Raw genomic sequence first — 24,064 nt, forward strand, 5'->3', positions numbered from 1 at the left:
CAGACCCTCCTGAGCCCCGGAGGTATACACACGTGTCAGGGCACACACAAAGCAGAATGACTCTTGAAGGGGCACATCTGCCCTTGTGCCCTAGGCACAGGGCCAGCAGTGTGGTGGCTTTCATGGGCTTCTGGGCAGACGGTCCCACCCATGTGTGTCTCCCTCCCCGGGCTCCAGGATGGAGGTGGGAGGGAAGGCCAAGGCCCATCAGCGTTGCTCTCCCCTTCCCCACCCCCATGGAGATATCACCCAGGGGGTGCCCTGGGACCACCCTCTCCCACCTGCTACCCTGAAGGGGGGCCGCAAACCTCCTGGGCCCTCCTCAACTGTTGTCACCCTCACTCCATATTGACTCAGCTCGCACAAAGCCACCGGAAGAGAGGTGCCCCGGCCAGCAGAGGGCAGCAGGACCCACTCACACAAGGCAGGAGCCATGCCTCACCTCCCTCAAGCCTGCACTATGTGGGGTGCCCTGCCAGGTGGGGTGACTGCCCCATCCATGGGCTTCTCAGTCCCCATCAGCCGGCCCAGAGCTGGGCTTTCCTCCCACCTCCCTCCACATCAAAGGGAAATGTGCACCAGGAGATCCTGCCACCACCACCACCACCCCCCCCAACTCCCAGGCTCAAACAAGGGTCAGTGAGGACCTCCAGCAGCAAGCCAAATTTTGATCCAAGAGGCTGGAGCACAAGTCCCTCATCACTGAGCCCTTGGAATGCTGGGCCCGGGCCTATACTGGCCCTCAGCCCATTCCAGGGAAAGGGGCTGCCTAGCCTGGTCTGGGGGAGGGGGGTAGGAGCAAGGAGCAGGGACAGGTTGCTGCAACCCGTAGTCTTCTCAGCTGGTGCTGAGGCAGGACCCAAGTGTGATCATGGGCCCCAGGGGGCGGATCTCAGATTCCCAGGTGGGGAGGCCCCTGCCCTTGCCCAGCCTGCCTGGTGTTATTAGCAGTAACATGTGTGGAGAACGCTGGCGTTAGGGGGTCACCCTGAAACAGTCCTGTGAGAGCAGGTGCTGTTCTTGACACCCCGTTTGCAGGCAGAATTTCTGAGGATCTATCCCCGGGGCCACATGGGTGGGGTCTGCTCCGCATAGGCCTGGGCCGCCCGTCCGGTGTATCCTGGGCTCCGGGGCGCACCCTGTCCCCGCGGGGCTGGCGGAGGTGGAGCTCAGAGGAGACGTGGCGGAGGGGGCTTGGTCCCGCGGTCAGGGCCGCCTGGCCGCGCAGCTCCCCTGGGCTCTGACCGCCTTCCGCCCGGCAGAGGAACAACTCGCTGCCCGACGAGAACAACGTGGCGCGGCTGCAGGAGGAGCTGAAGGCGCTCAAGGTGCGGGAGGGCGAGGCCGTGGCCTCGGCGCGGGAGCTGCAGCTGCAGCTGCAGGAGCTCTCGGACACCTGGCAGGTGAGGGCCCTAGCCCGACGCGCACGCCAAGTGGCCCGTGCGACCCTCGGGGCCGGAGACGGACCGCGCACCTCTCCCCCCAGGCCCACCTGTCCCGCGGCGGCCGCTGGAAGGAGTCCCCGCGGAAGCTGGTGCTGGGCGAGCTGCAGGACGAGCTGATGAGCGTGCGCCTGCGCGAGGCCCAGGCTCTGGCCGAGGGGCGCGAGCTGCGGCAGCGCGTGGTGGAACTCGAGACGCAGGTGGGCCCGAGCGCCCGCGCCCCGGGGGGGGGAGGGGGGGAGAGGGGTCGGTGCCGGGGCCGCGCCGCGGCCAGGCCGTGACCCCCGCCGCCGCCCCCAGGATCACATCCACCGCAACCTGCTGAACCGCGTGGAGGCGGAGCGCGCGGCGCTGCAGGAGAAGCTGCAGTACCTGGCGGCGCAGAACAAGGGGCTGCAGACGCAGCTCAGCGAGAGCCGCCGCAAGCAGGCCGAGGCCGAGTGCAAGGTGCGCCCCCGCCCGCCCTCCGCCCCCGGCCCCCGCCCCGCCGCGCCCCCTGACCCGCCCTCGCCCCCTCTGCCCCCAGAGCAAGGAGGAGGTGATGGCCGTGCGCCTGCGGGAGGCGGACAGCATGGCGGCGGTGGCCGAGATGCGGCAGCGCATCGCCGAGCTGGAGATCCAGGTGAGCGGCGGGGGCCGGGGCGGGGGCCGGGGCGGGGGCGGGCCCTGCCCTGACCCCCCGTGACCTGGCCCGCCCCGCAGAGGGAGGAGGGCCGCATCCAGGGCCAGCTGAACCACTCGGACTCGTCGCAGTACATCCGCGAGCTCAAGGACCAGATCGAGGAGCTGAAGGCCGAGGTGAGCGCAGGCTGGCGCGGGAGGGGCGGAAGCCCGGCGTGTCCCCCGCGGGTGAGGCGCGGGCGGCGGCGCCGGGGAGAGCGGGGGCGGGGGTAGTGGGGGCGGGAGGAGCGGCCCGGTGGCCCGGTTCCGTCCGCGGGGGCGGCCGTGCCCGCCTTCAGCGCGCCGGTTCCCCGCCCCAGGTGCGGCTGCTGAAGGGCCCGCCGCCCTTCGAGGACCCGCTGGCCTTCGACGGGCTGGGCCTGGCGCGGCACCTGGATGAGGACTCGCTGCCGTCGTCCGACGAGGAGCTGCTCGGCGTGGGCGTGGGCGCGGCGCTGCAGGACGCGCTCTACCCGCTGTCCCCGCGCGACGCGCGCTTCTTCCGCCGTCTGGAGCGGCCGGCCAAGGACAGCGAGGGCAGCTCAGACAGCGACGCCGACGAGCTGGCCGCGCCCTACAGCCAGGGCCTGGACAACTGAGGCCGTGCCCTGCGTGCCGGAGCCAGGGGGCCAGCGCCCGCTCCTCCGCAGGTGGCCGCACCTGATAAACTCCACGCGCTCCGCGGTCCCGCCCACCGGAGGGCCAGGCCCACAGCGGCGGGGCGCAGAGGGTCGGGCAGCGCTGCGGTCTGAGGATCCTCAGGGTCCCCCGGCAGGCCCACTCTCCCCAGCAGTGTTTATCCATCTTGGTCTGTATCCCTCCGGGCCCGGTTCCCTGGAGGGTCTGCCCCTCTTAACAGCCAGGGCAGGGGATGACCCAGAGGTCCCAGGACTGGATGAGCAGGAAGCTCCCTCCTCCCAGCAGTCCCCCTTCTGGGACAAGGGTGGCCTTGCTGGGAAGGGCCCAGGAGCTAAAGGAGGCCTAAGGAAGAAGGGGCAGCTCTGGGCCGGAAGCTACCGCCCCATGATGCCCCTGGGGACCGTTGGCGGCTGGGCACAGATGGCCAGGCTGGGCTTTCCTGCCTGGTGCAGGCATCATGGCCCCTGCAGCAGAAACCAAAGTCCCCCCTACTGTATGCAGGGCCACCTGGGGTGTGAGTGGACAGCGGGAACCAGCCCAGGCCCGGGCAGTGTCTGCCCCTGCTTCTTGGGGGCCAGAGCAGCTGCAAGGAAGTGAAGAGACCCCCTCTCCCCAGCGCCCCACATCTTCCTTTTGAGACACTCCCATCACCTTGTCTTGGCCAATGATGGAGGGGCTCCCCCACCCAAGCTAGCCTGCTCTCCAAGGGGTCCCCAGCCTCCGCATCCCTTCCTTCCCTGTGTCCTCAGCCCCATCCTCTGGCCAAGGCCAGGCCCCAGGGGAGGAGCCTTCCCAGTGGGGTTACCTCCCCTTGGCTGCTCACGGTGGTCCCGCGGTCTCTGCAGAGTCAGAGCTGAGAACGGTGCCAAAGGCCAACAATGCCCCCAGCCCCTTGCCCCCAGGGCCTTGTGACCCTCGGGCCTGACCCTGTCAGGTGCTCCTGGAGCCTGGAGCAGCGTCAAAAGCAATCTCCCTGGCACTTCCTGGGGTGGGGATCCATGCTCAGTTACCCCTTTCCGGTCGCCCACTCCTCAGTGTTAACAAAGCCTGGGGACCAGGGTGGGCATCCGAGGGGCTCTCCCATGTGCCCCCCACACTGCCCACCACCATTTTGCACACTGCCTGTTCACACTCCACATGTCGCCCAGGCGGGAAAGATGGAAAATAAAATGTATTTACACAGTCACAGACAAGGGTACAACACGCCTGGAGGGGACTGCAAGCAGCTAAGAGTCCCCAGCTCCTTGTCCTGAAAATCAGTGAGAAGGGGAGCAGACTGTCCTTGCCTGTGGGAACCTCCCACAGTCTAAGGGAATCAGGGGTAGGGGGCCCAGCAGGCCAGCAGGGATGCCAAAGAGACTGCCCAGGTTGGGGGGCAGCATGGGAGGGAAAGGGCACACACTGGTTCAGTGTGAACAAAAGGTTGGAGGTTGGGGGGAATTTGATGGAGGGACAAGTCGCAAAGGACTTCAGATGTCAGGCTGACACACGGACCCTTATGGCGTGCCAATTTTCGAAAGGGCAGCTCTGGAGATGGTGAGAGTGGGGAGGTATTGGGTGGGGGGCATGATTTTCCACCTGGGTGATTTAGCTTGTGTCTCCCCTGAGAGACGTGGAGGAAGGTGGGGGCCCAGGGCTTCAGGACGATCCAGGATCTGATTGGTGTTCATTCAGCCCACACTTCCTGAAGCCCTTCGGGGCGCTCTGCCCTGCGCCAGGCTCTGAGTCGTCCCCAGTGTAGTGGAGACAGACAACGGGGTGGGGCTGGGGGCTGAGCCTGCGGACTAGTGGGTTAACTGCCCAAAAGAATCAAGGAAGGCTTCCCAGAAGGTGGGGGTGGGAGGTGGAGTCATCTCCAAAGGCAAAAGCAGAAAGCAAGACTTGGCAGGGTCAGCAGGAGGCGCATGATGCCACTGAAGAAGGAACAGGAGAGAGTGGGCCTGGCCAGACTGCAAATCCGCTTCTCAGAAGCCAGAATTTGTGCTTTGAACTGAGGGAGCCATGGAGGGCTTCGGTGGGGGAGGAGGCACCATCAGATGGACCAGTGTTGGGGGTCAGTCAGGAGGCCAGGGCAGAACCCAAACAGCTGGGCAGTAGGGACAGGGAGTAGGGGCTCCCCTGAGGGAAGGAGGCCCAGAAAGGCAGAGCCCTTGGGGGCAGGGAGGTTGGGGAGCAGCAGAGCCAGGGATGGCAAAGGAAGGCTTCCCAGGGGGAGAATCTTAGTTGGGTCCAGGCAGATGCCAAGCAGGCCCCGCCCTCTGCACCCGAAGTGCCCCCACCCAGTGGCCTGATACTTGCCAGGCAGCAAGGCATGACACTGCTTGTGCACCAGGACAGCCAAGTCCCACGCATTGACCCAGCACCCAACAATGGTGTGTGTCCCCACACCATTCCCATCATACAGATTTAACGTTGAGACCCCCAACAGTTGCTGTCTCTCCTGCTCCCACAGGGTAATTCTACCCCAGCTGGCTCCCCAGGATAGGGCAGGGCCCCAGGGGAAATGTCCGAGGTTCTGCCCTGCTCCATCTTAGCGGCTGGTCTTGATGCCCTGGCTGCCCAGCATGCCAGGATTAACCCCCAGCATCTGGAAACAAGGACACCTGGGTCCTTGCAGGGCCCAGCTAGAAAGGGAATCTCTGTGATTTGCCACTGAACTCAGAGCTTGAGTGAGGGAGCATGCTTGTCCACCCCCCATATACATTGGCCCCCAGGAGTGGAGGTGCACTGTCCCACTGGGAGAAGGGTGATTTTCTCCTAGGACTCCAGGCTGACATCAGGGGTGAGGACAGGCAGGACTTGGTGATCTGTGTCTGACAGGAGTGTGGCTACAGGGTGGACTACAGGGACTGGGTCTAGGAGCAGAGACTGGGCTGAGGGTCCAACACGGTCCCGCTCTGTCCTTCTACCTGCCCTGTTTGTGGTCCCCACAAGGCCTCCGTCATACTTGCTATAAAGCAGGAGACCCTCAGGGAGAAAAGGCCCAGGGGCTGCATTTTTGGCAGTGATACTTGGGAAGAAGGGCCTGGGTGTAGCTAGAGGGGGTCCAGGGTCAGGGTGACTCAGCTGAGAGAGGAAGGACAAGGAATTCTCCTGAAGAGAGATTGGCTTTGTTGAGGACACTTGCTGTGGGCACAGGCAAGGACGCCTGGCTCGAGGGGCTCGAGGAGGCCATCCTGAGATGGACAGAAACGTGAGGCCCATGGGTTGGGAGGCACAACCTTGGGGAGAGGCTGCTCCTTCCCCCGCAGAACCCTCTCGGCACAGTCGGCTCCCCGGGACAAGGAATCCTTAGGCGGGGCCTGACCCAGGAGGGCCCTGTACACTACACCAGGTCTTCTTGAGGAGCCCTGGGCCCAGCTGCAGACCCACCTTCCGCACTGGAGCCTCCTCAGTGAGCGCAGTGCGCCCTGGGTTGGGTTGGGTTCAGTTGGGAGGACGCAGGAGAGAGCCAAGATCGCCCTCAGGTCTAGGCGACGCTTCCCTCCCTTTGGCACTCCCGGGGCGTGCCAGGAAAGGGGGACGTGCACTGTGAGAAGGGGGCCTCAGGAAGGGACGCCCTGCCCTCGCCCGGACCTGAAAGAGCCCTTCCCACATGTCTTTCCCCCTCCCTGCAAGACATGCCGGCTCCCTTAGGGGAGTGTAGGAAGAGTTTCGGTCGTTCAGCCACGCCAGGCACGCATCAGCTCATCCACTCGATCGTGCAGTATCACTGGGCCGCTCCTCCGCCTAGCATTTCCACCATAAGTCACACAGGGAAAAGCCCAGGTTCACGCACGTGCGTGGGGGCGCCGCGCTGGACCGCGGGGACCCAGAAGCCCCAGGTCCCACCCGAGCCCCGCCTCACGCGCCCGTTATCCTTAGTAGAGAAAAGGCACCGCTGCGCTGTGTGCGAGAGGCCTTCAGCCAGAGCTACCACCCGCTCGTGCACAGCCGCCAGCACCCGCTGGCCCAGCCCCTCTCGCCGCCCCGCGGTGGACCCCCTCGGCGACCGCGAAGGCGCGCAGGCTGCAGTGTCCCCGGCTTTATTGCAAACTCGGGCAGCACATGGTAGACAATACTCAGGACATGGGGTGGGGCCTAGGCCAGGGAGGGGGCGGGGCTCGAGGGGAGCGGGAGCGCAACTCGAGGGGAAAGACCTTGGCCAGAGGCGTGGGTGGGTCGCGAGCCTGGCCCCAAATCTAGGCCTCCGGGGGCTATGTCCAATCCACCGGGAGCCAGACTCCCGGAGGAGGGCAGGCGGGCAGTCTAAGACAGAGAGGCGTAACCGGAGGGGCGGGTCCTAAAGCAGGGAAGGGGTGTCGTGGGCGGGGCTAAGGGTCTGGCTCAGTGGAAGGTCTCCACCTCCACCACCGTCCAGTCACCCTGCGGGGAAGCCACGTCGTCCGGGGAGAAGCTGGTGACCGAGGTGATGCTGGCGCGCGACTCGTCGAGGGGAGACAACAGTTCAGCCCAGCGGCCCAGTTCGGCGTCGCTGAGCGCAGTCCGGGCGCCCCCCGCGACGCCACCAGCTCCCGCGCCCCCTGGGCCGCCGCCGCCGCCGCCCGCAGCACCCTCGGCCGCAGCGAGCAGCAGCGTCCGGCTCAGCAGGTGCTGCACGACGCTCGCCTGCAGCGCCCCCAGCGGCAGCTCGCCCAGGCGCGCCGGCTTCGCGCCACGCGAGGCCGCCGCCGCCCCTGCTCCAGCTACCACCTTCCCACTACCCGCGCCGGGGCCGGGGCCCGGATCCAGCGCGCCTGGGGCGGGGCTCGACGACTCGGGCCCCTCAGCCTCGTAGATGGTGCACAGGCCGTCAGCCGAGCCCGACCCGGCAGCAGGAGGCCAAGGCAGGGACGCTCCTGCGGGGTGGGACGCCAGGCCGGGCCTAAGGAGCGGGAAGCGCGGCTCCCGCCCCAAGGCCCCGCCCCTTCCCTCCGTTCCGCCCCAGACCCAACTGCCCTGTCCGCGAGCTGGGAAGCCTCGCCTCCCACCCCGCCCCCCGACCACCTCCCGACCTCGCCCCTCCCACAGCTCGGCGGGGTCCAGGGGCCGCTCACCTGCGGTGCTGCGTACCGCCAGCGGCGGGGCGGGACCTCGGCTCCAGGAGGCCGGGTGGCAGGCGGCGAGCTCCGCGTCGGCGGGCGGGGAGGCCGCGGCGCCGCCCTCGGGCCCACTGTCGTAGCCGCGCAGCTCTTCCGGCGTGCTGGTGGCGCTGCTGCTGTGGCCCGCCAGGTCCGGGCCGCTCAGCGTACTGGACGGGCTGCGCGAGGGCGGTGGCGGCGGAGCCGGGGCCAGCGCTAGGGTCAGCCGTGGGCCCGGGATCGGGGCATCCGGACCTGGGGTCGGGGGGCGGCGTGGGGCCTGCAGAGGGGGTGAGTCCGGGGGAGAGGGAGGGACTTGCAGAGGGGGCAAGGTCAGGGAAGGTGGAGCCTGATGAGGGGGCGTGGCCAGAGGAGAGGGAGGGGCCCGCAAAGGGAGAGTGGAGGCCTGCAGAGGAGGCAACGCCAGGGAAGGTGGAGCCTGAGGAGGCGTGGCCAGGGGAGAGGGAGGGGCCTGCAAAGGGAGAGTAGAAGTCTGCAGAGGAGGCAAGGCCAGGGAAGGTGGAGCCTGCGGAGAGGAGGTGGCCGGCGGAGAGGGAGGGGCCCGCGGAGAGGGTGGGGCCAGGGGAGAGGGAGGGGCCTGCGGAGGGGGTGAGGCAGGGGGAGAGGGAGGAGCCTGAAGAGGAGGCAAAGCCAGGGAAGGTGGAGCCTGGGGAGGGGGCATGGCCAAGGGAGAGCAAGAGTCATGCAGAGGGGGTGAAACCGGAGGAGAGAGTGGGGCTTGCAGAGGTGGTGGGGCCTGAACAGGGAGCACGCTCTGAGAGGGAATGGCCTGTGGAGGGGGTGTGGCCAGGTACACTGGAGTTTGTTGAGGAGGCATGGTTAGGGGAGAGGGTGGGGCCTGCAGAGGCGGTGAGGCCAGAGAAGGTGGGGCCTGTATAGGGAGCCGGGTCGGAGAGGGAGCGGCCTGTGGAGGGGGTGTGGCCAGAGGAGGTGGGGTCTGTGGAGGGGGCCTGGCCAGGAGAGAGGGTGCAGCCTGCAGAGATGGTGAGGCCAAGGGATGTGGAGAGCACAGAGGAGGACCCTGCAGAGAGAGGGTGGTCAGAGGACAGGGGGAGACTTGCGGAGGGTATGTGGCCAGAGATGTGTCCTGCGTGGGAGGCGTGGTCCCTGTATAGGGCGTGGCCTGAAGAGGGGGAGGAGATAGGGAAGCACTGGCCAGTGGAGGGGTAGTAGTCAAAGTGGAAAGGCCCTGCAGAGGGGGTGTGGCTTGGGGAGAGGGCGGGTTCAGCAGAGATGTAGCTTGAGTAAGAGAGGCTTGTAGAGGGGCCTTGGCTGGTAGAGGGGCCGTGGCTGGTGGTCCAGGAGCCGACAAAGGAGGTGTGGCCACGGGAGAGTGGGGAGTCAGAAGAGGGGGCAAAGCTGGAGAAGCCTGGGTTGGGGGCATAATCTGCAGAGGGGGTGACAATGATGGAGCGAATGAAGCCAGAAAAGTGGTTGTGGGAGAAGTGGATGCCTCCAAGAAGGAGGTACCCGGGTGTGTGGGTGGGGCTTGCAAAGGGGGAGTAGCCGGCGGAGAGGGGAGGGTCTGCTGAGGGAGTGGAGCAGAGGGAGGAGGGGCTAGTGGAAGGGGTGTGGCCAAAGGGCCGGTTGCGGACTGGGAAGGGGGCGTGGTCGGTGGAGAGGGAGGGAGCGTGTCAGGCAGAGGAGTGCCTGTGATATGCGGAGGCGGTGGCAGCGGTGCCGTCGAACCCGGCTGAGAGGGCGTGGCTAAAGGAGGAGAAAGACCCAGCACGGGGGTTGCGCCCTTCCTTGGGGGTGTGGACTGGGGGGTGCGCAGAGCCTGCAGCCCTTTCGACTTGGGCTGCGAGGGATGCCCCAGAGCCCGAGGTGTTCCACCCGGCGAGGCCCCGGGGCGGGAGGGGGAGGACAGAGGAGTGGCGCTGGAGCCCAAGGGGCGCGAGGCTGGCTTCTGGAGGCCTCCACCAGCGCTGGGTCGCCTCCTGGCGGCGGGGCTCGGCTCTGCGGTACCATGCTGCGGGGCACTGCTCACGGATTTCCTGGGGGCCTCGGTCGGAGGCCGCGGCCGGGCACTCGGAGCCGCCCGAGGGAGACCGACTTCAGCGCCTGCAGCCCGGGACCGACGGGAGGTGGCTGGGGAAGGGGCGCCTGGGGACGGCCCGGAAGAGTCTGGGGACAAAGCAGAAGGCCGGAGGGTCAGAGATACTTCAGGGCTGGTCCCCTTCACTAGCCCAGGAATCCCGCTCCTCCCCAGGTCACGTACCTCTCCGTGCCCCGGCGCTCAGCGCGCTCCTTCTGGGGGTTTCTGGGGCTTTTCCTCTGGTCACGGGTTCCTCAGCTGGGGGCCGAAGCCCCTTCTGCGCAAGAGAGCCTAACCTAGGAACAGGAGTGGCCGCCCTCAGTACAGAGCTCCTCGTTTCTCCCAAGTCTACATTTTCCCATTTATGCCCTCTCTGCGGACCAATAATGGCTTTCACTCAACATGCGCCCAGTGACCTGCAAATGCTTCCACTCCCCAGTTCATGTGTAAAATTAAGTTTACAGATAGTGACACTAACCCTTGCCAAAGGGACTGGGGAGGCATTTTACCTGGTGGTCCCGCTGGCACGTCCCGGGCTAGTGATAGAGCCTGGGCCTGGGGTCTTGGCAGGGGCCCGCTCCCCTCTCCCAGCAGCTGGGGGCCTGGAGGCTGCGGGGAGAAGGCCAAGTCAAGGCGGTGCCCCCAGGAAGGAAGGGGAGGTTGGAGCCTCAGAAGGAAAGGGGGACAGGAAGATGGGGTCTGAATGGGGGAAAGAGGGTGGGGTACCTGGACTCCGGGGGCCTGTCCCAGCGCTCTGCGTTGGTCCCACCCGGGGACCAGCCTCCGGGAGAGCGGCTGCCCGGATGCCCCCAGCTCGCTCGGCCAGGGGCCCTCGCCCAGCAGCTCCCGCTGCTCCCAGGACGCGGAGGGCCGCGCTGGTTACTGGAGGAGGGGGTCGAGGAGACCCTGGGGGCCTGGGAGTAGGAAGGCCGGGAGGGCGAGAAGCCGTCGTCCGCGTGGCGGCCCCTGCCCTGCCCTTGTCCCTCTTGTCCATCCCGCACCTGATGAGGAGACAGACGCATCAGCGTCCCATCTCCTGCACGGCAACGCTGTCCTGGCACCTCGCTGCCCCTTCCCCAGCGTTGCCACCCATAGGCACCCAAACCTCGGCCTCGATCCACTTCCCTCCCACCCACTCACCCGCCAACCCACCCGCCCAGCTGCTCAGGGTTGTCCCCTAGTCCCACCCCCACCGCCTTCCTCCAAAGCTGAAAGGCCCTGCCAGCCCCAGCCCACCCGCCTCTGCTCCCTTTCAGGACCCGAGACCCACGCCCCTACCCCTCGCCCCTTCAGGGACCCTGACCACCAGCCTCGGGGACGGGGGGCCGCCCCAGGCTCCAGATGAGGGGGACGGGAGCGCATGCCCGGGTCCCCTCCCCACCCCCCCACCCCCAGCGCCCTCCCCGAGGATGCGGGCACCTGCCGGGAGGAGGAGCGGCCCCGGCAGCCGGCGATGGGGCTCGGGGAGACAAAGAGCCGCGTCCGGAGCCCGTCCCCCTCCCCCAGCCGGGCCCCGGTCCGCGCCTCCCGCTCCACCTGCTCGCGCCGCGCTCACCTCGGGCTCCGGCCGCCCGCCTCTCCACGCTGGGTCGCCTGGGGTGGGGCCGGGCGGGAGCGCGGGGGGCTGCGGCGCGCGGCGGGTCGGCGAGGGGAGGGGGCTGCGGGCGGTGGCGCGGGGAGCCGGGCCCGCCCCTCGGCCGCGGACGGGGAGACGGGGGCGCGCGCGCTCGATCCAGACCCGGGAGGCGGCGGGCGGGAGCGCGCCGGGGGCGGCGGGGAGAGGCGCGGTGGAAGGAGGCGCAGCTTCTCCGCGGCTGAGCCAGAGGGCCCCAGACTCCCAGCCGCAGGGGCTTCGGGGGGAATCCCTTGGGGGTCCCGACAGGGCCTAGCCCCTTCCTCCCAACGCACACACCTGCCCCGGCCCCCAGCCCAGCCACCTGGCGACCGAGGCCCGCCTGGACGCGGATAGGCTGGGCCCTGGCAACCAGGGGGCGGGACCATCGGGCCTCGTGCCCATTCAACCAATCCGGCCCTCAGGATCCGTGGTCCCTGTCCTCGCCTTCGCGACCGCGGAGGCCCGGCCCCCCAGAATCCTCGGGAGCCTCCGCCCCTCTCATATCCAAGACTTTTCCCAGACCCCAGAAAACCCCTACTTGTTTGGGGGGGCGGTCTACGGAGAGGATGCAGCCCTGGAAATTTAGGGGTAGACTCGGATTTAGGGAACACAAGAAGAAAGGAAGGATGGGGAGGGGGAGACAGGACTGTGAGAGGTGACCCAGCCTTTTGCAGGGCAGAGCACCCCCCACTTTCCACACCTTCCTGTGTCACGTGAAAAAGCGAAGTTAAGTCAACAGAGCCCAGCTTGGGCGGGGGGGGGGGGGGGGATGTGGATACAATATTGGGCATGGGGTGGAAGGGGTCGAAACTGGTGCATGAAGGAGCAGAGCCAATCCTGTCCGAGGCTGCCCAGCACAGCCGGTGGGAGTGGAGGTGTCATTTTGGTGACTTTACCAACTCCTGCAGGGGGTCTCAGGGGAGAGCCTTGACCAGGGACAGCGGCATGAAGGAGGCAGAAGTGTGAAGAAGGAGATGGCCATCCTCAGCTGCCCTGCACTGGCCCACTGATGCCAAGCGCCCTCCTGCACCTCTACTTATTGCTAGGCAACCTACCCCCTCTGCCGCCCCCCCCCACACACACACAGTGCTTTCTGCCTCGGATACCTCCTCTCTCAGACTTAGCCACTCCCTACCCCGTCCCAAAGAACCAGCGCCCTCTGCCCCAACCCTTTCCCCATCACATGTCTGCATGTCCACACATGGGCTGTTCATTCCTTGTCTGGAACCGGGGGACTTCCATGCACAGGACAAGAAGGGGTGGCATTTGGCACCTGGCTGAACCTGTCCTGGAGGGAAGGGGGTGGGGGGATAGACTTAACTAGGGTGTGGCTGGAAGCAGGACTTTGGGTCTTCTCACCTCAGGAGTTGTGCCCACAACTGAGGGTCAGGGAATGGAAGAAAGAGAGCAAGGTCAGAACTCTTCAGTAGCCATCCTTTGAATGAAAGCCCCCCTCCAGCCTGGGAGAGGTGTTCCCTCACCATTCCTCAGGACACTGCCCCCCAGATTGGATCATTCTAGGCCTCACCTCCTCCCCCCAAGTCTTCCCGAGTGTCACCTGTGTGAGCCCCTTCTGGCACAACAGCAGCCTGGTCCCCCCGCCTGCCCACGCGCCCACTTATCAGCAGGGCCCTTCTGAGTGAGTCACAGCCACCCACCCAGGTGCCCCCCTCCTACCTTCTCTAGGGCTAGGTCCCTCCAAGGCTACTCTAAACCCATCCTGCACTTTATTGGGATCTGAACTCTGCCCTCTTTTAAGAACATTCCAACAACAGGGATTATACAAAACAAAGTATACCCTACGGTGGAATATTCCTCAGCAATAAAAAGCAACAAACTACCAAGACACTCAAAACAGGGACACATCTCAAAAACATTCTCCTGAATAAAAGAGGCCACACACACACACACACACACACACACACACACACAGACCATGCACTGCCTGATTCCATTTATATAACATTCCAGAAAATGCAAGCTAATCTATAGTGACAAAAAGCAAAGCCGTGGTAGCCAGGGCTGGTGGGGAGGGAGACTGTTGAACCACCCATTGTAGCCACTCTCAGATTCCTGACCCTCCGAAATCGTGGGAGACAATAAATGCGAGTGGTTTTAAGCTGCTAGGATTGGTGGTAATTACACAGCAATAGATAACTACATCACGTTCACAAAACCTAAAAAGCTGGGTATTAAATAACGAGTGTTGGTGAGGATGTGAAGAAATTGGAACGCAGGTGCACTGTTGGTAGGAATACAAAATGGGATGTGGAAAACAGTATGGTGGTTTCCTCTGTGGAAAACAGTATGGCGGTTCCTCGAAAAATTAAACAATTAAAGAAGTATCATATGATCCAACAATCCCACCCAAAAGAATTGAAGGCAGAAAGGAAGGAAGGAAAGAAGGAAGGGAGGGAGGGAGGGAGGAAGGAAGGAAAGAAAAAAGAAAGAAAGAAAGAAAGAAAGAAAGAAAGAAAGAAAGAAAGAAAGCAAGCAAGCGATAAGTGCACACCCATGTTCATGGCAACATAATCCACAACGGCCAAGTGGGTGGGGGCAACGTGGAGGTGTGTCCTCCAGCATCTCCCAGAGCTCCCCAGCGGAATAGAGCCCTAGCTGCCCGTGAACCTGTTCATTTACCCTCATTCACGTACCCTCGTTCATGCTTACTGGCCTCCTTCCTTTCCCGGTCTCCCCTCCCCGTTGCCCCACTCAGTGCTTCCTGGGATCACCTTCCAGGTAGACCACTGGGATCCAATTCCTTGTCTCAGGGTCTGTGCTAGAGGGGTGTGAACTAAGACAACACCTCAGTCATCCACCCAACCATCATTTACTGAATGCCCATGGTGTGCCAGGCACCACTGAAGTGTTGGGGACACAGTGGGGAGCAGGAGGGACATGTGCCTGGGGTCATGGGGCTTCCATCCCAGTGACCTCAGAGATTCGTATAAGTGTGCAAAGCGATGTGTATCAGGATGCTCACTCCAGGGGCGCCTGGGTGGCTCAGTCGGTTGGGGGTCTGCCTTCAGCTCAGGTCATGATCCCGGGGTCCTGGGATTGAGTCCCACATCGGGCTCCCTGCTCAGTGGGGAGTCTGCTTCTCCCTCTCCCTCTGCCCCTCCCCCCACTTGTGTGCACGCTCTCTCTCTCTCAAATAAAATAAAATCTTTTTTATTTTGGGGTGCCTGGGTGGCTCAGATAGTTAAGCGTCTGCCTTCGGCTCAGGTCATGATCCCGGGGTCCTGGGATCGAGTCCCGCGTCGGGCTCCCTGCTCAGTGGGGAGCCTGCTTCTCCCTCTGCTTCTCTCTCTCTCATGAATAAATAAATAAAATCTTTATTAAAAAAATCTTTTTAATTTTTTTTAAAGGATGCTCACTCCAGCATAAAGCTGTAAACCATCCCCCCCATCCCCAGGGCATGGATCCGAAGGAGCTTCTCCAGGGGCGGGAAGGGGGTGAAGGAGAGGGACCAATGACTCCATCTCAGATGGCCCAAAGTGGCCTTGGCCTTCGTTACCCACCTCACCCGGCGTAGTTACGTGCACAGCACTTGTCACAGATGGAGATCTCGTTCCCTGGCATGTTTGCATGCTTACCTCTGTGTTGGCTGCCCCCACTCGGGCAGAAGCTCTGAGAGAGAAGGGGGCCTTGCTTATCCTGGCCTCACAATGAAGGTCTGTCTTGGGGCCTGTGGTGGAGCCCACAGACACTTCGGAGATGTCACGTCTCCAAGGGTCATGCCCATCACAAGGCTTCACACAGGAACCTAAGCTGAGGGGAGGTCCCATCCTCAAGGTTTGGAGTCTCAGGTCTCTGGCTGTCTAGTGAACTCGAGTCTAGTGAACTCATGGGCTTCTTTTTCCCACAGGGGAGGGGTCTCATTCTCCCATTTCGTCCAGGTCCCCTCTCCCTCGAGGTTTGCAGACAGAACCCATCAAGGTTCATCAGACGCCTCCAGGCTGACCTGGGTGCTTTGCTAGTCTAAGACCCAGCTCAGGCCTCCTTGGCTGAGGAGGAATGAGTGGGGGTGGGGAGGTAGTCATCCTTTCTAGAAGTGAACCTCCCAGACTGGACTCCAGCCCCGGATCCCAGAGAGCCCTCTGGCCCCTGTGCTTCCCCCCACCACACCCCCCACCCTACCCCAGACCTAAGAGCAGCTTACTCCTATCCCTCCCCCAGAAGTCCAGAGCAGGTCTCAAGCCTGGGCAGGGTCACACAGATAAGCACCCCCACTCTGCTCAGCTTCCCTTGGCTGGGTGCTCAGAGCAGGAAAAGGGAAGCCCCCTTCCCTTCCCCGGACTCTGTTCACTGGTTCCTTGGTTGTGCCTGAAGGCCAGGTGGCCGCACCTGGGGGTGGGGGTGGGGGAGGAGGAGGCTCTTCACCTGTTCCTGACAGGGTCTCTACAGCCTGGATCCTGGAAGGAGGCCCAGAGGCTGGTTTCGGGAGCGCAGTGCCTCCGGGCCCCCTCGGTCTCCCCGACTGCAGCCTGACCCAAAGTTCGAAGACCCCTGCTCCTCCGGCCCGCCCCTCACCCACCTCGGGGGAGAGCCGAGGTAGACTCCTCCCGCAATCCCTCGGCGCCGGGAGTTGGGGGCGACCTGGGAGGGCCCAAAGGGAGGCGGGGCCGGGACGTCCCCTGGGCGGGCGGGGCGGCTCCCGGGCTCCTGTCCCGCCCGCCCGCCCTGACTCACCCAGGCTGGCCCGGGAACTCTGCGGGAGTCCCGGCCGCTCCGCTCCCAGGGACCCAGGAGTTGGGCCCAGCGTCCCAGCCGGAGCGGTGAGTAGGTGGCTCTCTGTCGCTGGGGACGGGGTGGTGGGGCAGGGGTCTGGCCCACGTGAGGACCGCCCCAGGTGACGCTGGCACTGTAGCCGAGCCCGCGGCCCGCCGGGGCGCACCAGGAGCTGGGGAGGGGGTGGGGGCAGCGAGAGACTCGGCCGTGGCCAGCCCAAGGGCGCCTGTGCGCGAGCGGGCGGGCCTGGCCAAGGACGGAACGAAGATCAGCAGGATGGGAGAGACCCCGCGGGGGGGGGGGATCTTGACCCCATTCCCCTTTCCTTGTCTGCTGGGACAACAGCGACAACTCACCTCTGCGAACCCCTCAATGCCCCAGAACCATACCCCTTGGGGGCCTTACCAGATTGCCCCTTCTGGGACTATTAAACCTCAAGACCCCCTTCGCTCCCGAGTCCTGGCAGGGCAGCTCAGAAAAGTACTAGGTTGGGAGTCCCCGAGCCGGGGCCTGGCCCAAGATCTGCTACTAAGGGGCCACCCCCCACCCCCACCCCTGACCTCAGTTTCTCGCACTTTTTTTCTTAGTTTCTCTCTTGTGTAAGTCAAAGATCGGACCTGTGTTCTCCAAAGCCTGTTTCAGGGCTGACAGCTATCACTGTGTCTTCCTTGCCCGTTAGCATGGGCTGTGGGTGAGGAGGGGGCTGGCCCAGGAGCACCCACCACTCCCTGTTTTGGGAGGCCAGCTGGGAGCTCAGGGGAGGGCCTGAGAGAGGAGAAGCAGGGGTGAGGTAGGGATGGGTGGAGCTCAGGCTGGGCAGGGGGCAGTACCTGGTCTTTAGGTGGACCAGGGGCCCCCAACCTGGCCTGCAGAGCAGCGTCCGCCCATCTGTTCTCTGCCAGAGCTCCCCTCCGAGGTTCTTTTGGCGAAGATGCTGCATCTCAGCAAGAGGTTCTCACTCACCACAATACAGGGGGAGCCACCAGCCAGACGAGACTTGGGGGTTACGCCTTAAATACCACTTGTAGCTGTGAAACCTCGAGCTGGCTATTTCCCTCCCCGTGAGTCTGGAAAATGAGGGTTGCAGCAACCCCCCCCCCCCACAGAGTTGGGATAAAAGGAGGTCCTGGAAGCATCTGGTGGCCATAAGCTGCATGTGGCCCTGTGGTTGTTTTCCTCTGGACTCCCCCTAGCTCAAGCCCTCTGCCCCGGGGCCCTCCCACCAGCCCTGCTCAGACAAAGGGGGGCCAGTCTTGTGTCTGTGGAAGCTTAATGGCAGGTTCAGACCATCCCGTTTGAGTCATGGAGACAGATAATGATAACCCCCGTGTCTGCCTCGGATTTGTGTTGTGTATATACCTTGTTCCGTGGGAGCCACGGGGCCTTCCCCTGGGGACCCTGGGTGTCTCTGCCTTCTTGCCTTTGATTGTAGTCCTGGCGTGGGGGGTGCTGGAGCTCCCAGCAGTGCGAGATGGACGCAGCCAGGAAGTTGGTCCCTGCTCCCAGCAGTGTGAGATGGATGCAGCCAGGAAGTTGGTCCCTGCTCCCAGCAGTGTGAGATGGATGCAGCCAGGAAGTTGGTCCCTGCCCGTCTATTTCTGTCACAGCCCCCAGAAGTACTCTTCTTAGGTTAAACAGCAGAGTGGGGTCCCTCAGAGGGACAGGTCCCCAGGGCAGGGAGAACAGTGGCTGGCTGGAACTCGTCCTGGGTCTCCCCCTCAGCTCAGTGTGTTCATCCAGATGCACACTCAGAATGCCCCCAGGTGTCCCCTTGGATGGCCAGTGTACATTGGGCCCCTGGGTGCTGTTGAGCCGCCCTGCATATGTTTCTCTAAGATTCCCCGGTGACTGGACTGATACACTCAGCTTTTCTTTCTCTCTACACTCACACTGAGAGTGAAGGATGGGGCATTGTGGGAGGGAGCCTCGGTTCTGTCTGAGCATCCCCTGCCTGCGCCTGATTCTGGGTGAGTCAGGGCCTGAGTCAGGGGGCCCTGCCCTTGCCGTCCCAAAGTGAGGGCCTCTGATGGGATTAGAAGGTGTGGTGGACTGCCCCACCCTCAGCCTGGTGGGCAGAGCCCGCATCCTGTATCCCTGCCCACATCCACCCCATCCCCACCCAGGAGTCAACCCAAGGCCTCATGCACCTGGGGACCAAAAAAGGGAGGGAGGGAAGTGTTGAGTAATTGGCTGAGGTGTGGTCCAGGGCCAAGTTCCCCCTAGGCAATGGGTGGAAGGAAGGGTGGGGGACTAGCTGATGGCCCAGATGCCTCCCTCCCTTGCCCAGCCTCCAGGAACCCCACGTGGGAAAACTGGCAGGGTAGAGGAGCACGGATGCTGGGAGGGGCAGTCGAGCCTAGGAGCCCCCTTGGAAGCAGTGGGGGCCTTGCTGCCTCCCTTTCCTTCCGTCCAGCCTCAGGGAGTGGAGGAGGGAGCCTCCCCAGCTGCCTGCCTGGGAGGGTCATGTCCCAGCTCGTGGCACACGCCCCCATGGGACTTGCTCCTGGCCGTCCGTATCTGAAATAATGATACCTTGGTCTAAAATGAAACCCAGGGACAGAGTGGGCTGGCCGCCCAGCCCCAGCCGGGTCGTAGGTGTCACTTCGGCTGCTCCCTGTGTTTTCCATTTCCCAATCCTCTGCCCTTCGGCCATCCTGACATCCCCCTACCCAGGTTTCTGTTTTCTGCCCCAGATTCTGGGCACCAGCCCCTCTAGACACCCAGGTGTCCTAGTCCTCCCGCCCCCTAACTGACCAGCCTTCGGTTTTGCCACTCCCTGCCCCTGGGGCCCTGTAACCAGAGCCAGGCTCCAGCCGGCTTTTCCGGTTGGAGGTTGGAGGTGGTGCCTGGAGCGCCCCTGAAGGGGGTGGGGGGCCCACACCCCGGAAGTCCCGAGCCTGCCTCAGCGGCTCTCCGGCCCAGTGGCGGAGAGAGCCGGGGCCAGCCACCCGGACACCAGGTGTCTGGAGTCAGAGCAGCAGAGCGAACGTTTCGGGCTTGACATCAAGGGTGGGCGGTGGCTGGGTTCTGGGAGAGGGCCACACGGGCTAGCTGGGGGACGGCGGCCCTGTGGACTGCCCGTCCTCCGAAAGGGCCAGCAGCGTCAGATGGGGGCAGGGATCCCGGGGAGCAGAAGTGGGGAGAACGGTAGTAGCTTGGCTTCAGGAAGGAGGCGAGGTCTGGGAGAGAGGGGAAGGGGGCACACAGCTCGTGCGCTCTGCCAGATTTGGGCAGGCAAGAGCACAAATTGGGAGCAGAGGCACGTGTCTGGCTCGCTGGGGGCCCACGACCAGGCGCCCCCTCTTGAGGGTCTCTACAACCCCTGCCTCCCCATCTCCCGCAGGAAAGATGATCCCGGTGGCCGAGTTCAAGCAGTTCACGGAACAGCAGCCCGCCTTCAAGGTGCTCAAACCCTGGTGGGACGTGCTGGCGGAGTACCTCACCGTGGCTATGCTCATGATCGGGGTCTTTGGCTGCACCCTGCAGGTAAGGCGCAAGGCTGGAGCGGGGCCTGGGCGTAGCGCGGCCTGGGCGTAGGGGGCGGGGCCTGGAGGCGAGGGCGCAGGGGCGGGGCCGCTGCGGGCGGGGCCTGGTGGGGCGAGGCCGGGGATTCCGGAAGTCTTCCTGCTGACTGTCCCGCAATTCTGAGGAGCCCGGAAGCGTGAAATCAAAGTGTTGACAGGGTTGTTTCCTTCCGCGGGCTGTGAGGGAGCGTTGGTTCCATGCCTTTCTCCTTCCCGGCTCCCCGGTGGCCTCAGGCATTCCTTGGTTTATAGATGACGTTCGCTCATCTTTCCTCAGTGTGCGTGTGTGTCTATGTCCAAAGGACACAGTCATACTGAATTAGGGCCCACCTTAATGACCTCACCTTAACTTGATCACGTCTGCTCTGCAAAGACTATCTATTCATAGGTATTAAGGATTAGGACTTCAGTATCTTTTGCGGGGGCAGGGAGGGGGGGAGAGCAGGAGGATCCCATTCAAGCTAACTCCTTTTTTCAAAGACTGAGGTGCTTTCAGAGGCTTAGCGATTCTTCCAAAACCACAGCCAGCTCAGGACAGTCAGGGGCTGGGGCCTCCTCCCACCTTCAGCCCGCCTCTCCCCCCCCCCAACTATGCAGGCCGAGCCAGCTCCTTGACCCTCTTCCCCCACCCTCATTCCCAGGTGACCCAGGACAAGATCATCTGTCTGCCCAGTCACGAACTCCGGGAGAATTTATCTGAGCCCCCATGCCAGCAACTGCTGCCACGGGGGGTCTCCGAGGAGATGCGGGGCCTCCGGGAGGTCAGCGGCCTCAAGAACAACCTGGACCTACAGCAGTATAGCTTCATTAACCAGCTCTGCTACGAGACAGCCCTCCACTGGTATGCCAAGTACTTCCCCTACCTGGTCGTCATTCACACGCTCATGTTCATGGTCTGCACCAGCTTCTGGTTCAAGTTCCCTGGCACCAGCTCTAAGATCGAGCACTTCACCTCCATTCTGGGCAAGTGTTTCGACTCACCGTGGACCACGCGGGCCCTGTCCGAGGTCTCTGGGGAGAACCACAAGGGCGCCGCCGCGAGACGGGCGACAGCGACCATGGAGGCCTCCGCAGGGCCAGGGAAAGCAAGTGAGGGTGAGAAGGAAAAGGTGCTGGTGGAGCCTGAGAAGGTGGTCACTGAGCCACCGGCCGTCACCCTATTGGATAAGAAGGAGGGTGAACAGGCCAAAGCCCTGTTTGAGAAGGTCAAGAAGTTCCGCGTGCACGTGGAGGAGGGAGACATCTTGTATACCATGTACATCCGGCAAACGGTGCTCAAAGTCTGCAAGTTCTTTGCCATCCTGGTCTACAACCTGGTCTACGTGGAGAACATCAGTTTCCTGGTGGCCTGCAGGGTAGAGACCTCGGAGGTCACAGGCTACGCCAGTTTCTGCTGCAATCACACCAAGGCCCACCTCTTCTCCAAGCTGGCTTTCTGCTACATCTCCTTTGTGTGCGTCTACGGGCTAACCTGTCTTTACACCCTCTACTGGCTCTTCCATCGGCCCCTCAAGGAGTACTCCTTCCGTTCAGTGCGGGAGGAGACCGGCATGGGTGACATACCGGACGTCAAGAATGACTTCGCTTTCATGCTACACCTCATCGACCAGTATGACTCGCTCTACTCCAAGCGCTTCGCCGTCTTCCTCTCTGAAGTCAGTGAGAGCCGCCTGAAGCAGCTCAACCTGAACCACGAGTGGACGCCTGAGAAGCTGCGGCAGAAGCTGCAGCGCAACGCCCGGGGCCAGCTCGAGCTGACCCTCTGCATGCTCCCGGGGCTGCCCGACACCGTCTTTGAGCTCAGCGAGGTGGAGGCGCTCCGGCTGGAGGCCATCTGTGATATCACTTTCCCCCCAGGCCTCTCACAGCTGGTGAACCTGCAGGAGCTCAGCCTGCTCCACTCACCCGCCAGGCTGCCCTTCTCCCTGCAGATCTTTCTGCGGGACCGCCTGAAGGTCATCCGCGTCAAGTGTGAGGAGCTCCGCGAGGTGCCCCTGTGGGTGTTCGGGCTGCGGGGCCTGGAGGAGCTGCACCTGGAGGGGCTCTTCCCCCCAGAGCTGGCTCGGGCGGCGACCCTCGAGAGCCTCCGGGAGCTGAAGCAGCTCAAGGTGCTGTCTCTGCGGAGCAATGCCAGCAAGGTGCCAGCCAGCGTGACTGACGTGGCCGGGCATCTGCAGCGGCTCAGTCTGCACAACGATGGGGCCCGCCTGCTGGCCCTTAACAGCCTCAAGAAGCTGGTGGCGCTGCGGGAGCTCGAGCTGGTGGCCTGCGGGCTGGAGCGCATCCCCCATGCCATCTTCAGCCTGGGCGCGCTGCAGGAACTCGACCTCAAGGACAACCACTTGCGGTCCATTGAGGAGATCCTCAGCTTCCAGCACTGTCGCAAGCTGGTCACGCTCAGGCTGTGGCACAACCAGATCGCCTACGTCCCCGAGCACGTGCGGAAGCTCCGGGGACTTGAGCAGCTCTACCTCAGCCACAACAAGCTGGAGACCCTGCCCAGCCAGCTGGGCATGTGCTCCGGCCTCCGCCTGCTGGACATCTCCCACAACGGGCTCCGCTCCCTGCCACCCGAGCTGGGCCTCCTCCAGAACCTGCAGCACCTGGCTCTGTCCTACAATGCCCTGGAGGCCCTGCCCGACGAGCTCTTCTTCTGCCGCAAGCTGCGGACGTTGCTCCTGGGCTACAATCACCTGAGCCAGCTCTCGCCCCAGGTGGGGGCCCTCAGAGCCCTCAGCCGCCTGGAGCTCAAGGGCAACCGCTTGGAGGCCCTGCCAGAAGAGCTTGGCAACTGTGCAGGACTCAAGAAAGCGGGGCTCCTGGTGGAGGACACCCTTTACGAGGGCCTGCCGGCAGAGGTGCGGGAGAAGCTGGAGGAGGAATAAAGCGGAGGTGGGGAAGGTTGGGGTAAGAGGCCTTCTGGATGCTTCCACCCCAGAACCTCTACTGTTGTCTTCAAGAGAGGTGGCCAAGAGGGCCCGGGCCAGGAGAGGAGGAGCAGACACATCGACCTTGTGGGGTCCAGGCAGGATCCTGGGACTGGTCTGTCTGAGAAGAGACAGGAGGCCGTGGATTTGGGGTGGAACATCATAGAGGGATTAACTCAGTCATAGGATTCTCAGACCAAAGAGACCTGTGTCCTTGGCCGTGGATTTGGGGTGGAACATCATAGAGGGATTAACTCAGTCATAGGATTCTCAGACCAAAGAGACCTGTGTCCTTGGCCGTGGATTTGGGGTGGAACATCATAGAGGGATTAACTCAGTCATAGGATTCTCAGACCAAAGAGACCTGTGTCCTTGTCTGCCCTGCCCCTGGACATTCTAGCTCAGTTAGTGCCATATATGGGGGTGGGGCACATCCCAATGGGATTTCAACCCTCTCCACACACACCAACCCCCCCCCCCCGGCCCTGACCAAAGCAGCTTATCTCTGGGATTCTCTCCCAGGGAGGGGACACAGACACAAGGGACCAGCGACCCTCGCCCCCAACTTTGATGTCAATTCCTTATTTCTAAGTTGTTTGCTACAGACACGTGAACTCAGAAAAGTGGTTCTCATATTTGGCTATGCATCAAAATCAACATCCCCAAAACAAAACATCCTAGGCCCCACCCCTGAAAGACTGACTCAGGTCTGGTTGGAGGCCAGGAACCTGCCTATAAATAAACATCCCAGGTAACTCTGGTGCAGGTGGTCCTAGGCCTGTATGTTGGGAACTATGGACCTACAGAATCTGGACGTCCAGAGCAGGGATTCTGAACCCTTTTTAAGTCCTAGAACTTTTGAACATCTGATAAAAGCTGGGCACCTCCTTTCCCAGGAAAATGCTCAGGTACACATACATGCAAATGTCCGCAAGCAACTTCAGGCAGTCAACAGATTCCCCCAGATGTCCCAGAGGGCCACTCGTGGACATCCTAAGGATGGCAGACTCCAGGGTTAAGAACGCCTGCCGTGGAGGTTACATTCTTCTGAGCACAGGCAGGGACTTGTCTCTCAAGTGTTCCCTGCGTGAGGGAGCATCTATCAGTGGGTGCTTAATAAATAATATGAATTATGAGAACTAAACTTCTGATCTCTGCTATCCACTTCTGTTGTCTAAGCCTTCCATTTCACCAGACCAATTACAGGCAAGCAAAGACACTCACGTGCCAGAATCAAGGCTATGAGTTTCTGTCCTGGAAGCAGAGGCAGGGAGACCTCAGCTTATCAGGAGAAATTAGGTGGCATCCTCTGCCCAGCTTTTTTCTGGAGAACCCCTTTGCCTCTACATTCCTTGTTAATTCTCCAGACTCCACTCTCTTGTATCTGTTCCACCATAAGTTGTCACC

General features: G+C 63.0%; 3 protein-coding genes across 8 annotated transcripts in view; 2 read left to right on the forward strand and 1 right to left on the reverse strand.

Annotated features, from left to right (window-relative positions):
- EVI5L (ecotropic viral integration site 5 like) overlaps nt 1-3,927 on the forward strand; it is a 29,136-nt gene extending 25,209 nt beyond the window's left edge. For all 4 annotated transcript variants that reach the window (XM_078056308.1, XM_036066002.2, XM_078056310.1 and 1 more), the window contains 6 exons: nt 1,263-1,403; nt 1,487-1,642; nt 1,743-1,889; nt 1,969-2,064; nt 2,145-2,240; nt 2,423-3,927. In XM_078056308.1, coding sequence (XP_077912434.1) covers nt 1,263-1,403; nt 1,487-1,642; nt 1,743-1,889; nt 1,969-2,064; nt 2,145-2,240; nt 2,423-2,701 — 915 coding nt within the window. In that variant the 3' untranslated portion in view covers nt 2,702-3,927. The remainder of the gene's footprint in view (nt 1-1,262; nt 1,404-1,486; nt 1,643-1,742; nt 1,890-1,968; nt 2,065-2,144; nt 2,241-2,422) is intronic.
- Nucleotides 3,928-6,750: 2,823 nt separating this feature from the next.
- PRR36 (proline rich 36) lies at nt 6,751-11,625 on the reverse strand. 2 transcript variants are annotated; one of them, XM_036066000.2, is made up of 6 exons: nt 11,416-11,625; nt 10,587-10,861; nt 10,370-10,469; nt 10,044-10,156; nt 7,778-9,949; nt 6,751-7,579 (listed from the first exon to the last, which is right to left on the reverse strand). In XM_036066000.2, the coding sequence occupies exons 2-6, from the start codon at nt 10,852-10,854 to the stop codon at nt 7,068-7,070; spliced, it is 3,165 nt and encodes a 1,054-aa protein (XP_035921893.1). In that variant the 5' UTR covers nt 10,855-10,861; nt 11,416-11,625; the 3' UTR covers nt 6,751-7,067. The 2 variants fall into 2 exon arrangements, with proteins under 2 accessions (XP_035921893.1, XP_035921894.1); XM_036066001.2 differs by lacking the exon at nt 11,416-11,625 and adding an exon at nt 11,280-11,377.
- A 4,328-nt stretch (nt 11,626-15,953) lies between these two features.
- On the forward strand, nt 15,954-23,801 carry LRRC8E (leucine rich repeat containing 8 VRAC subunit E). Of its 2 annotated transcripts, none has more exons than XM_036066007.2 (3): nt 15,954-16,253; nt 19,550-19,692; nt 20,372-23,801. In XM_036066007.2, the coding sequence occupies exons 2-3, from the start codon at nt 19,555-19,557 to the stop codon at nt 22,613-22,615; spliced, it is 2,382 nt and encodes a 793-aa protein (XP_035921900.1). In that variant the 5' UTR covers nt 15,954-16,253; nt 19,550-19,554; the 3' UTR covers nt 22,616-23,801. The 2 variants fall into 2 exon arrangements, with proteins under 2 accessions (XP_035921900.1, XP_035921901.1); XM_036066008.2 differs by lacking the exon at nt 15,954-16,253 and adding an exon at nt 19,124-19,215.
- Nucleotides 23,802-24,064: the final 263 nt, after the last annotated feature.

The sequence above is a fragment of the Halichoerus grypus genome, chromosome 1 (genome assembly GCF_964656455.1).
Source record: "Halichoerus grypus chromosome 1, mHalGry1.hap1.1, whole genome shotgun sequence".
NCBI lineage: Eukaryota > Metazoa > Chordata > Mammalia > Carnivora > Phocidae > Halichoerus > Halichoerus grypus.

Bases quoted from the DNA above. Each gene is read 5' to 3' on its own strand.
- PRR36 (XM_036066000.2), bottom strand. From the start codon at position 10,854: ATGGACAAGAGGGACAAGGGCAGGGCAGGGGCCGCCACGCGGACGACG. The intron at 10,470-10,586 runs GTACCCCACCCT...TTCTCCCCGCAG, and splicing joins GACAGGCCCCCGGAGTCCAG to CCTCCAGGCCCCCAGCTGCT. The intron at 7,580-7,777 runs GTGAGCGGCCCC...CCCACCCCGCAG, and splicing joins GGCGGTACGCAGCACCGCAG to GAGCGTCCCTGCCTTGGCCT.
- LRRC8E (XM_036066007.2), top strand. From the start codon at position 19,555: ATGATCCCGGTGGCCGAGTTCAAGCAGTTCACGGAACAGCAGCCCGCC. The intron at 19,693-20,371 runs GTAAGGCGCAAG...CCTCATTCCCAG, and splicing joins TCTTTGGCTGCACCCTGCAG to GTGACCCAGGACAAGATCAT.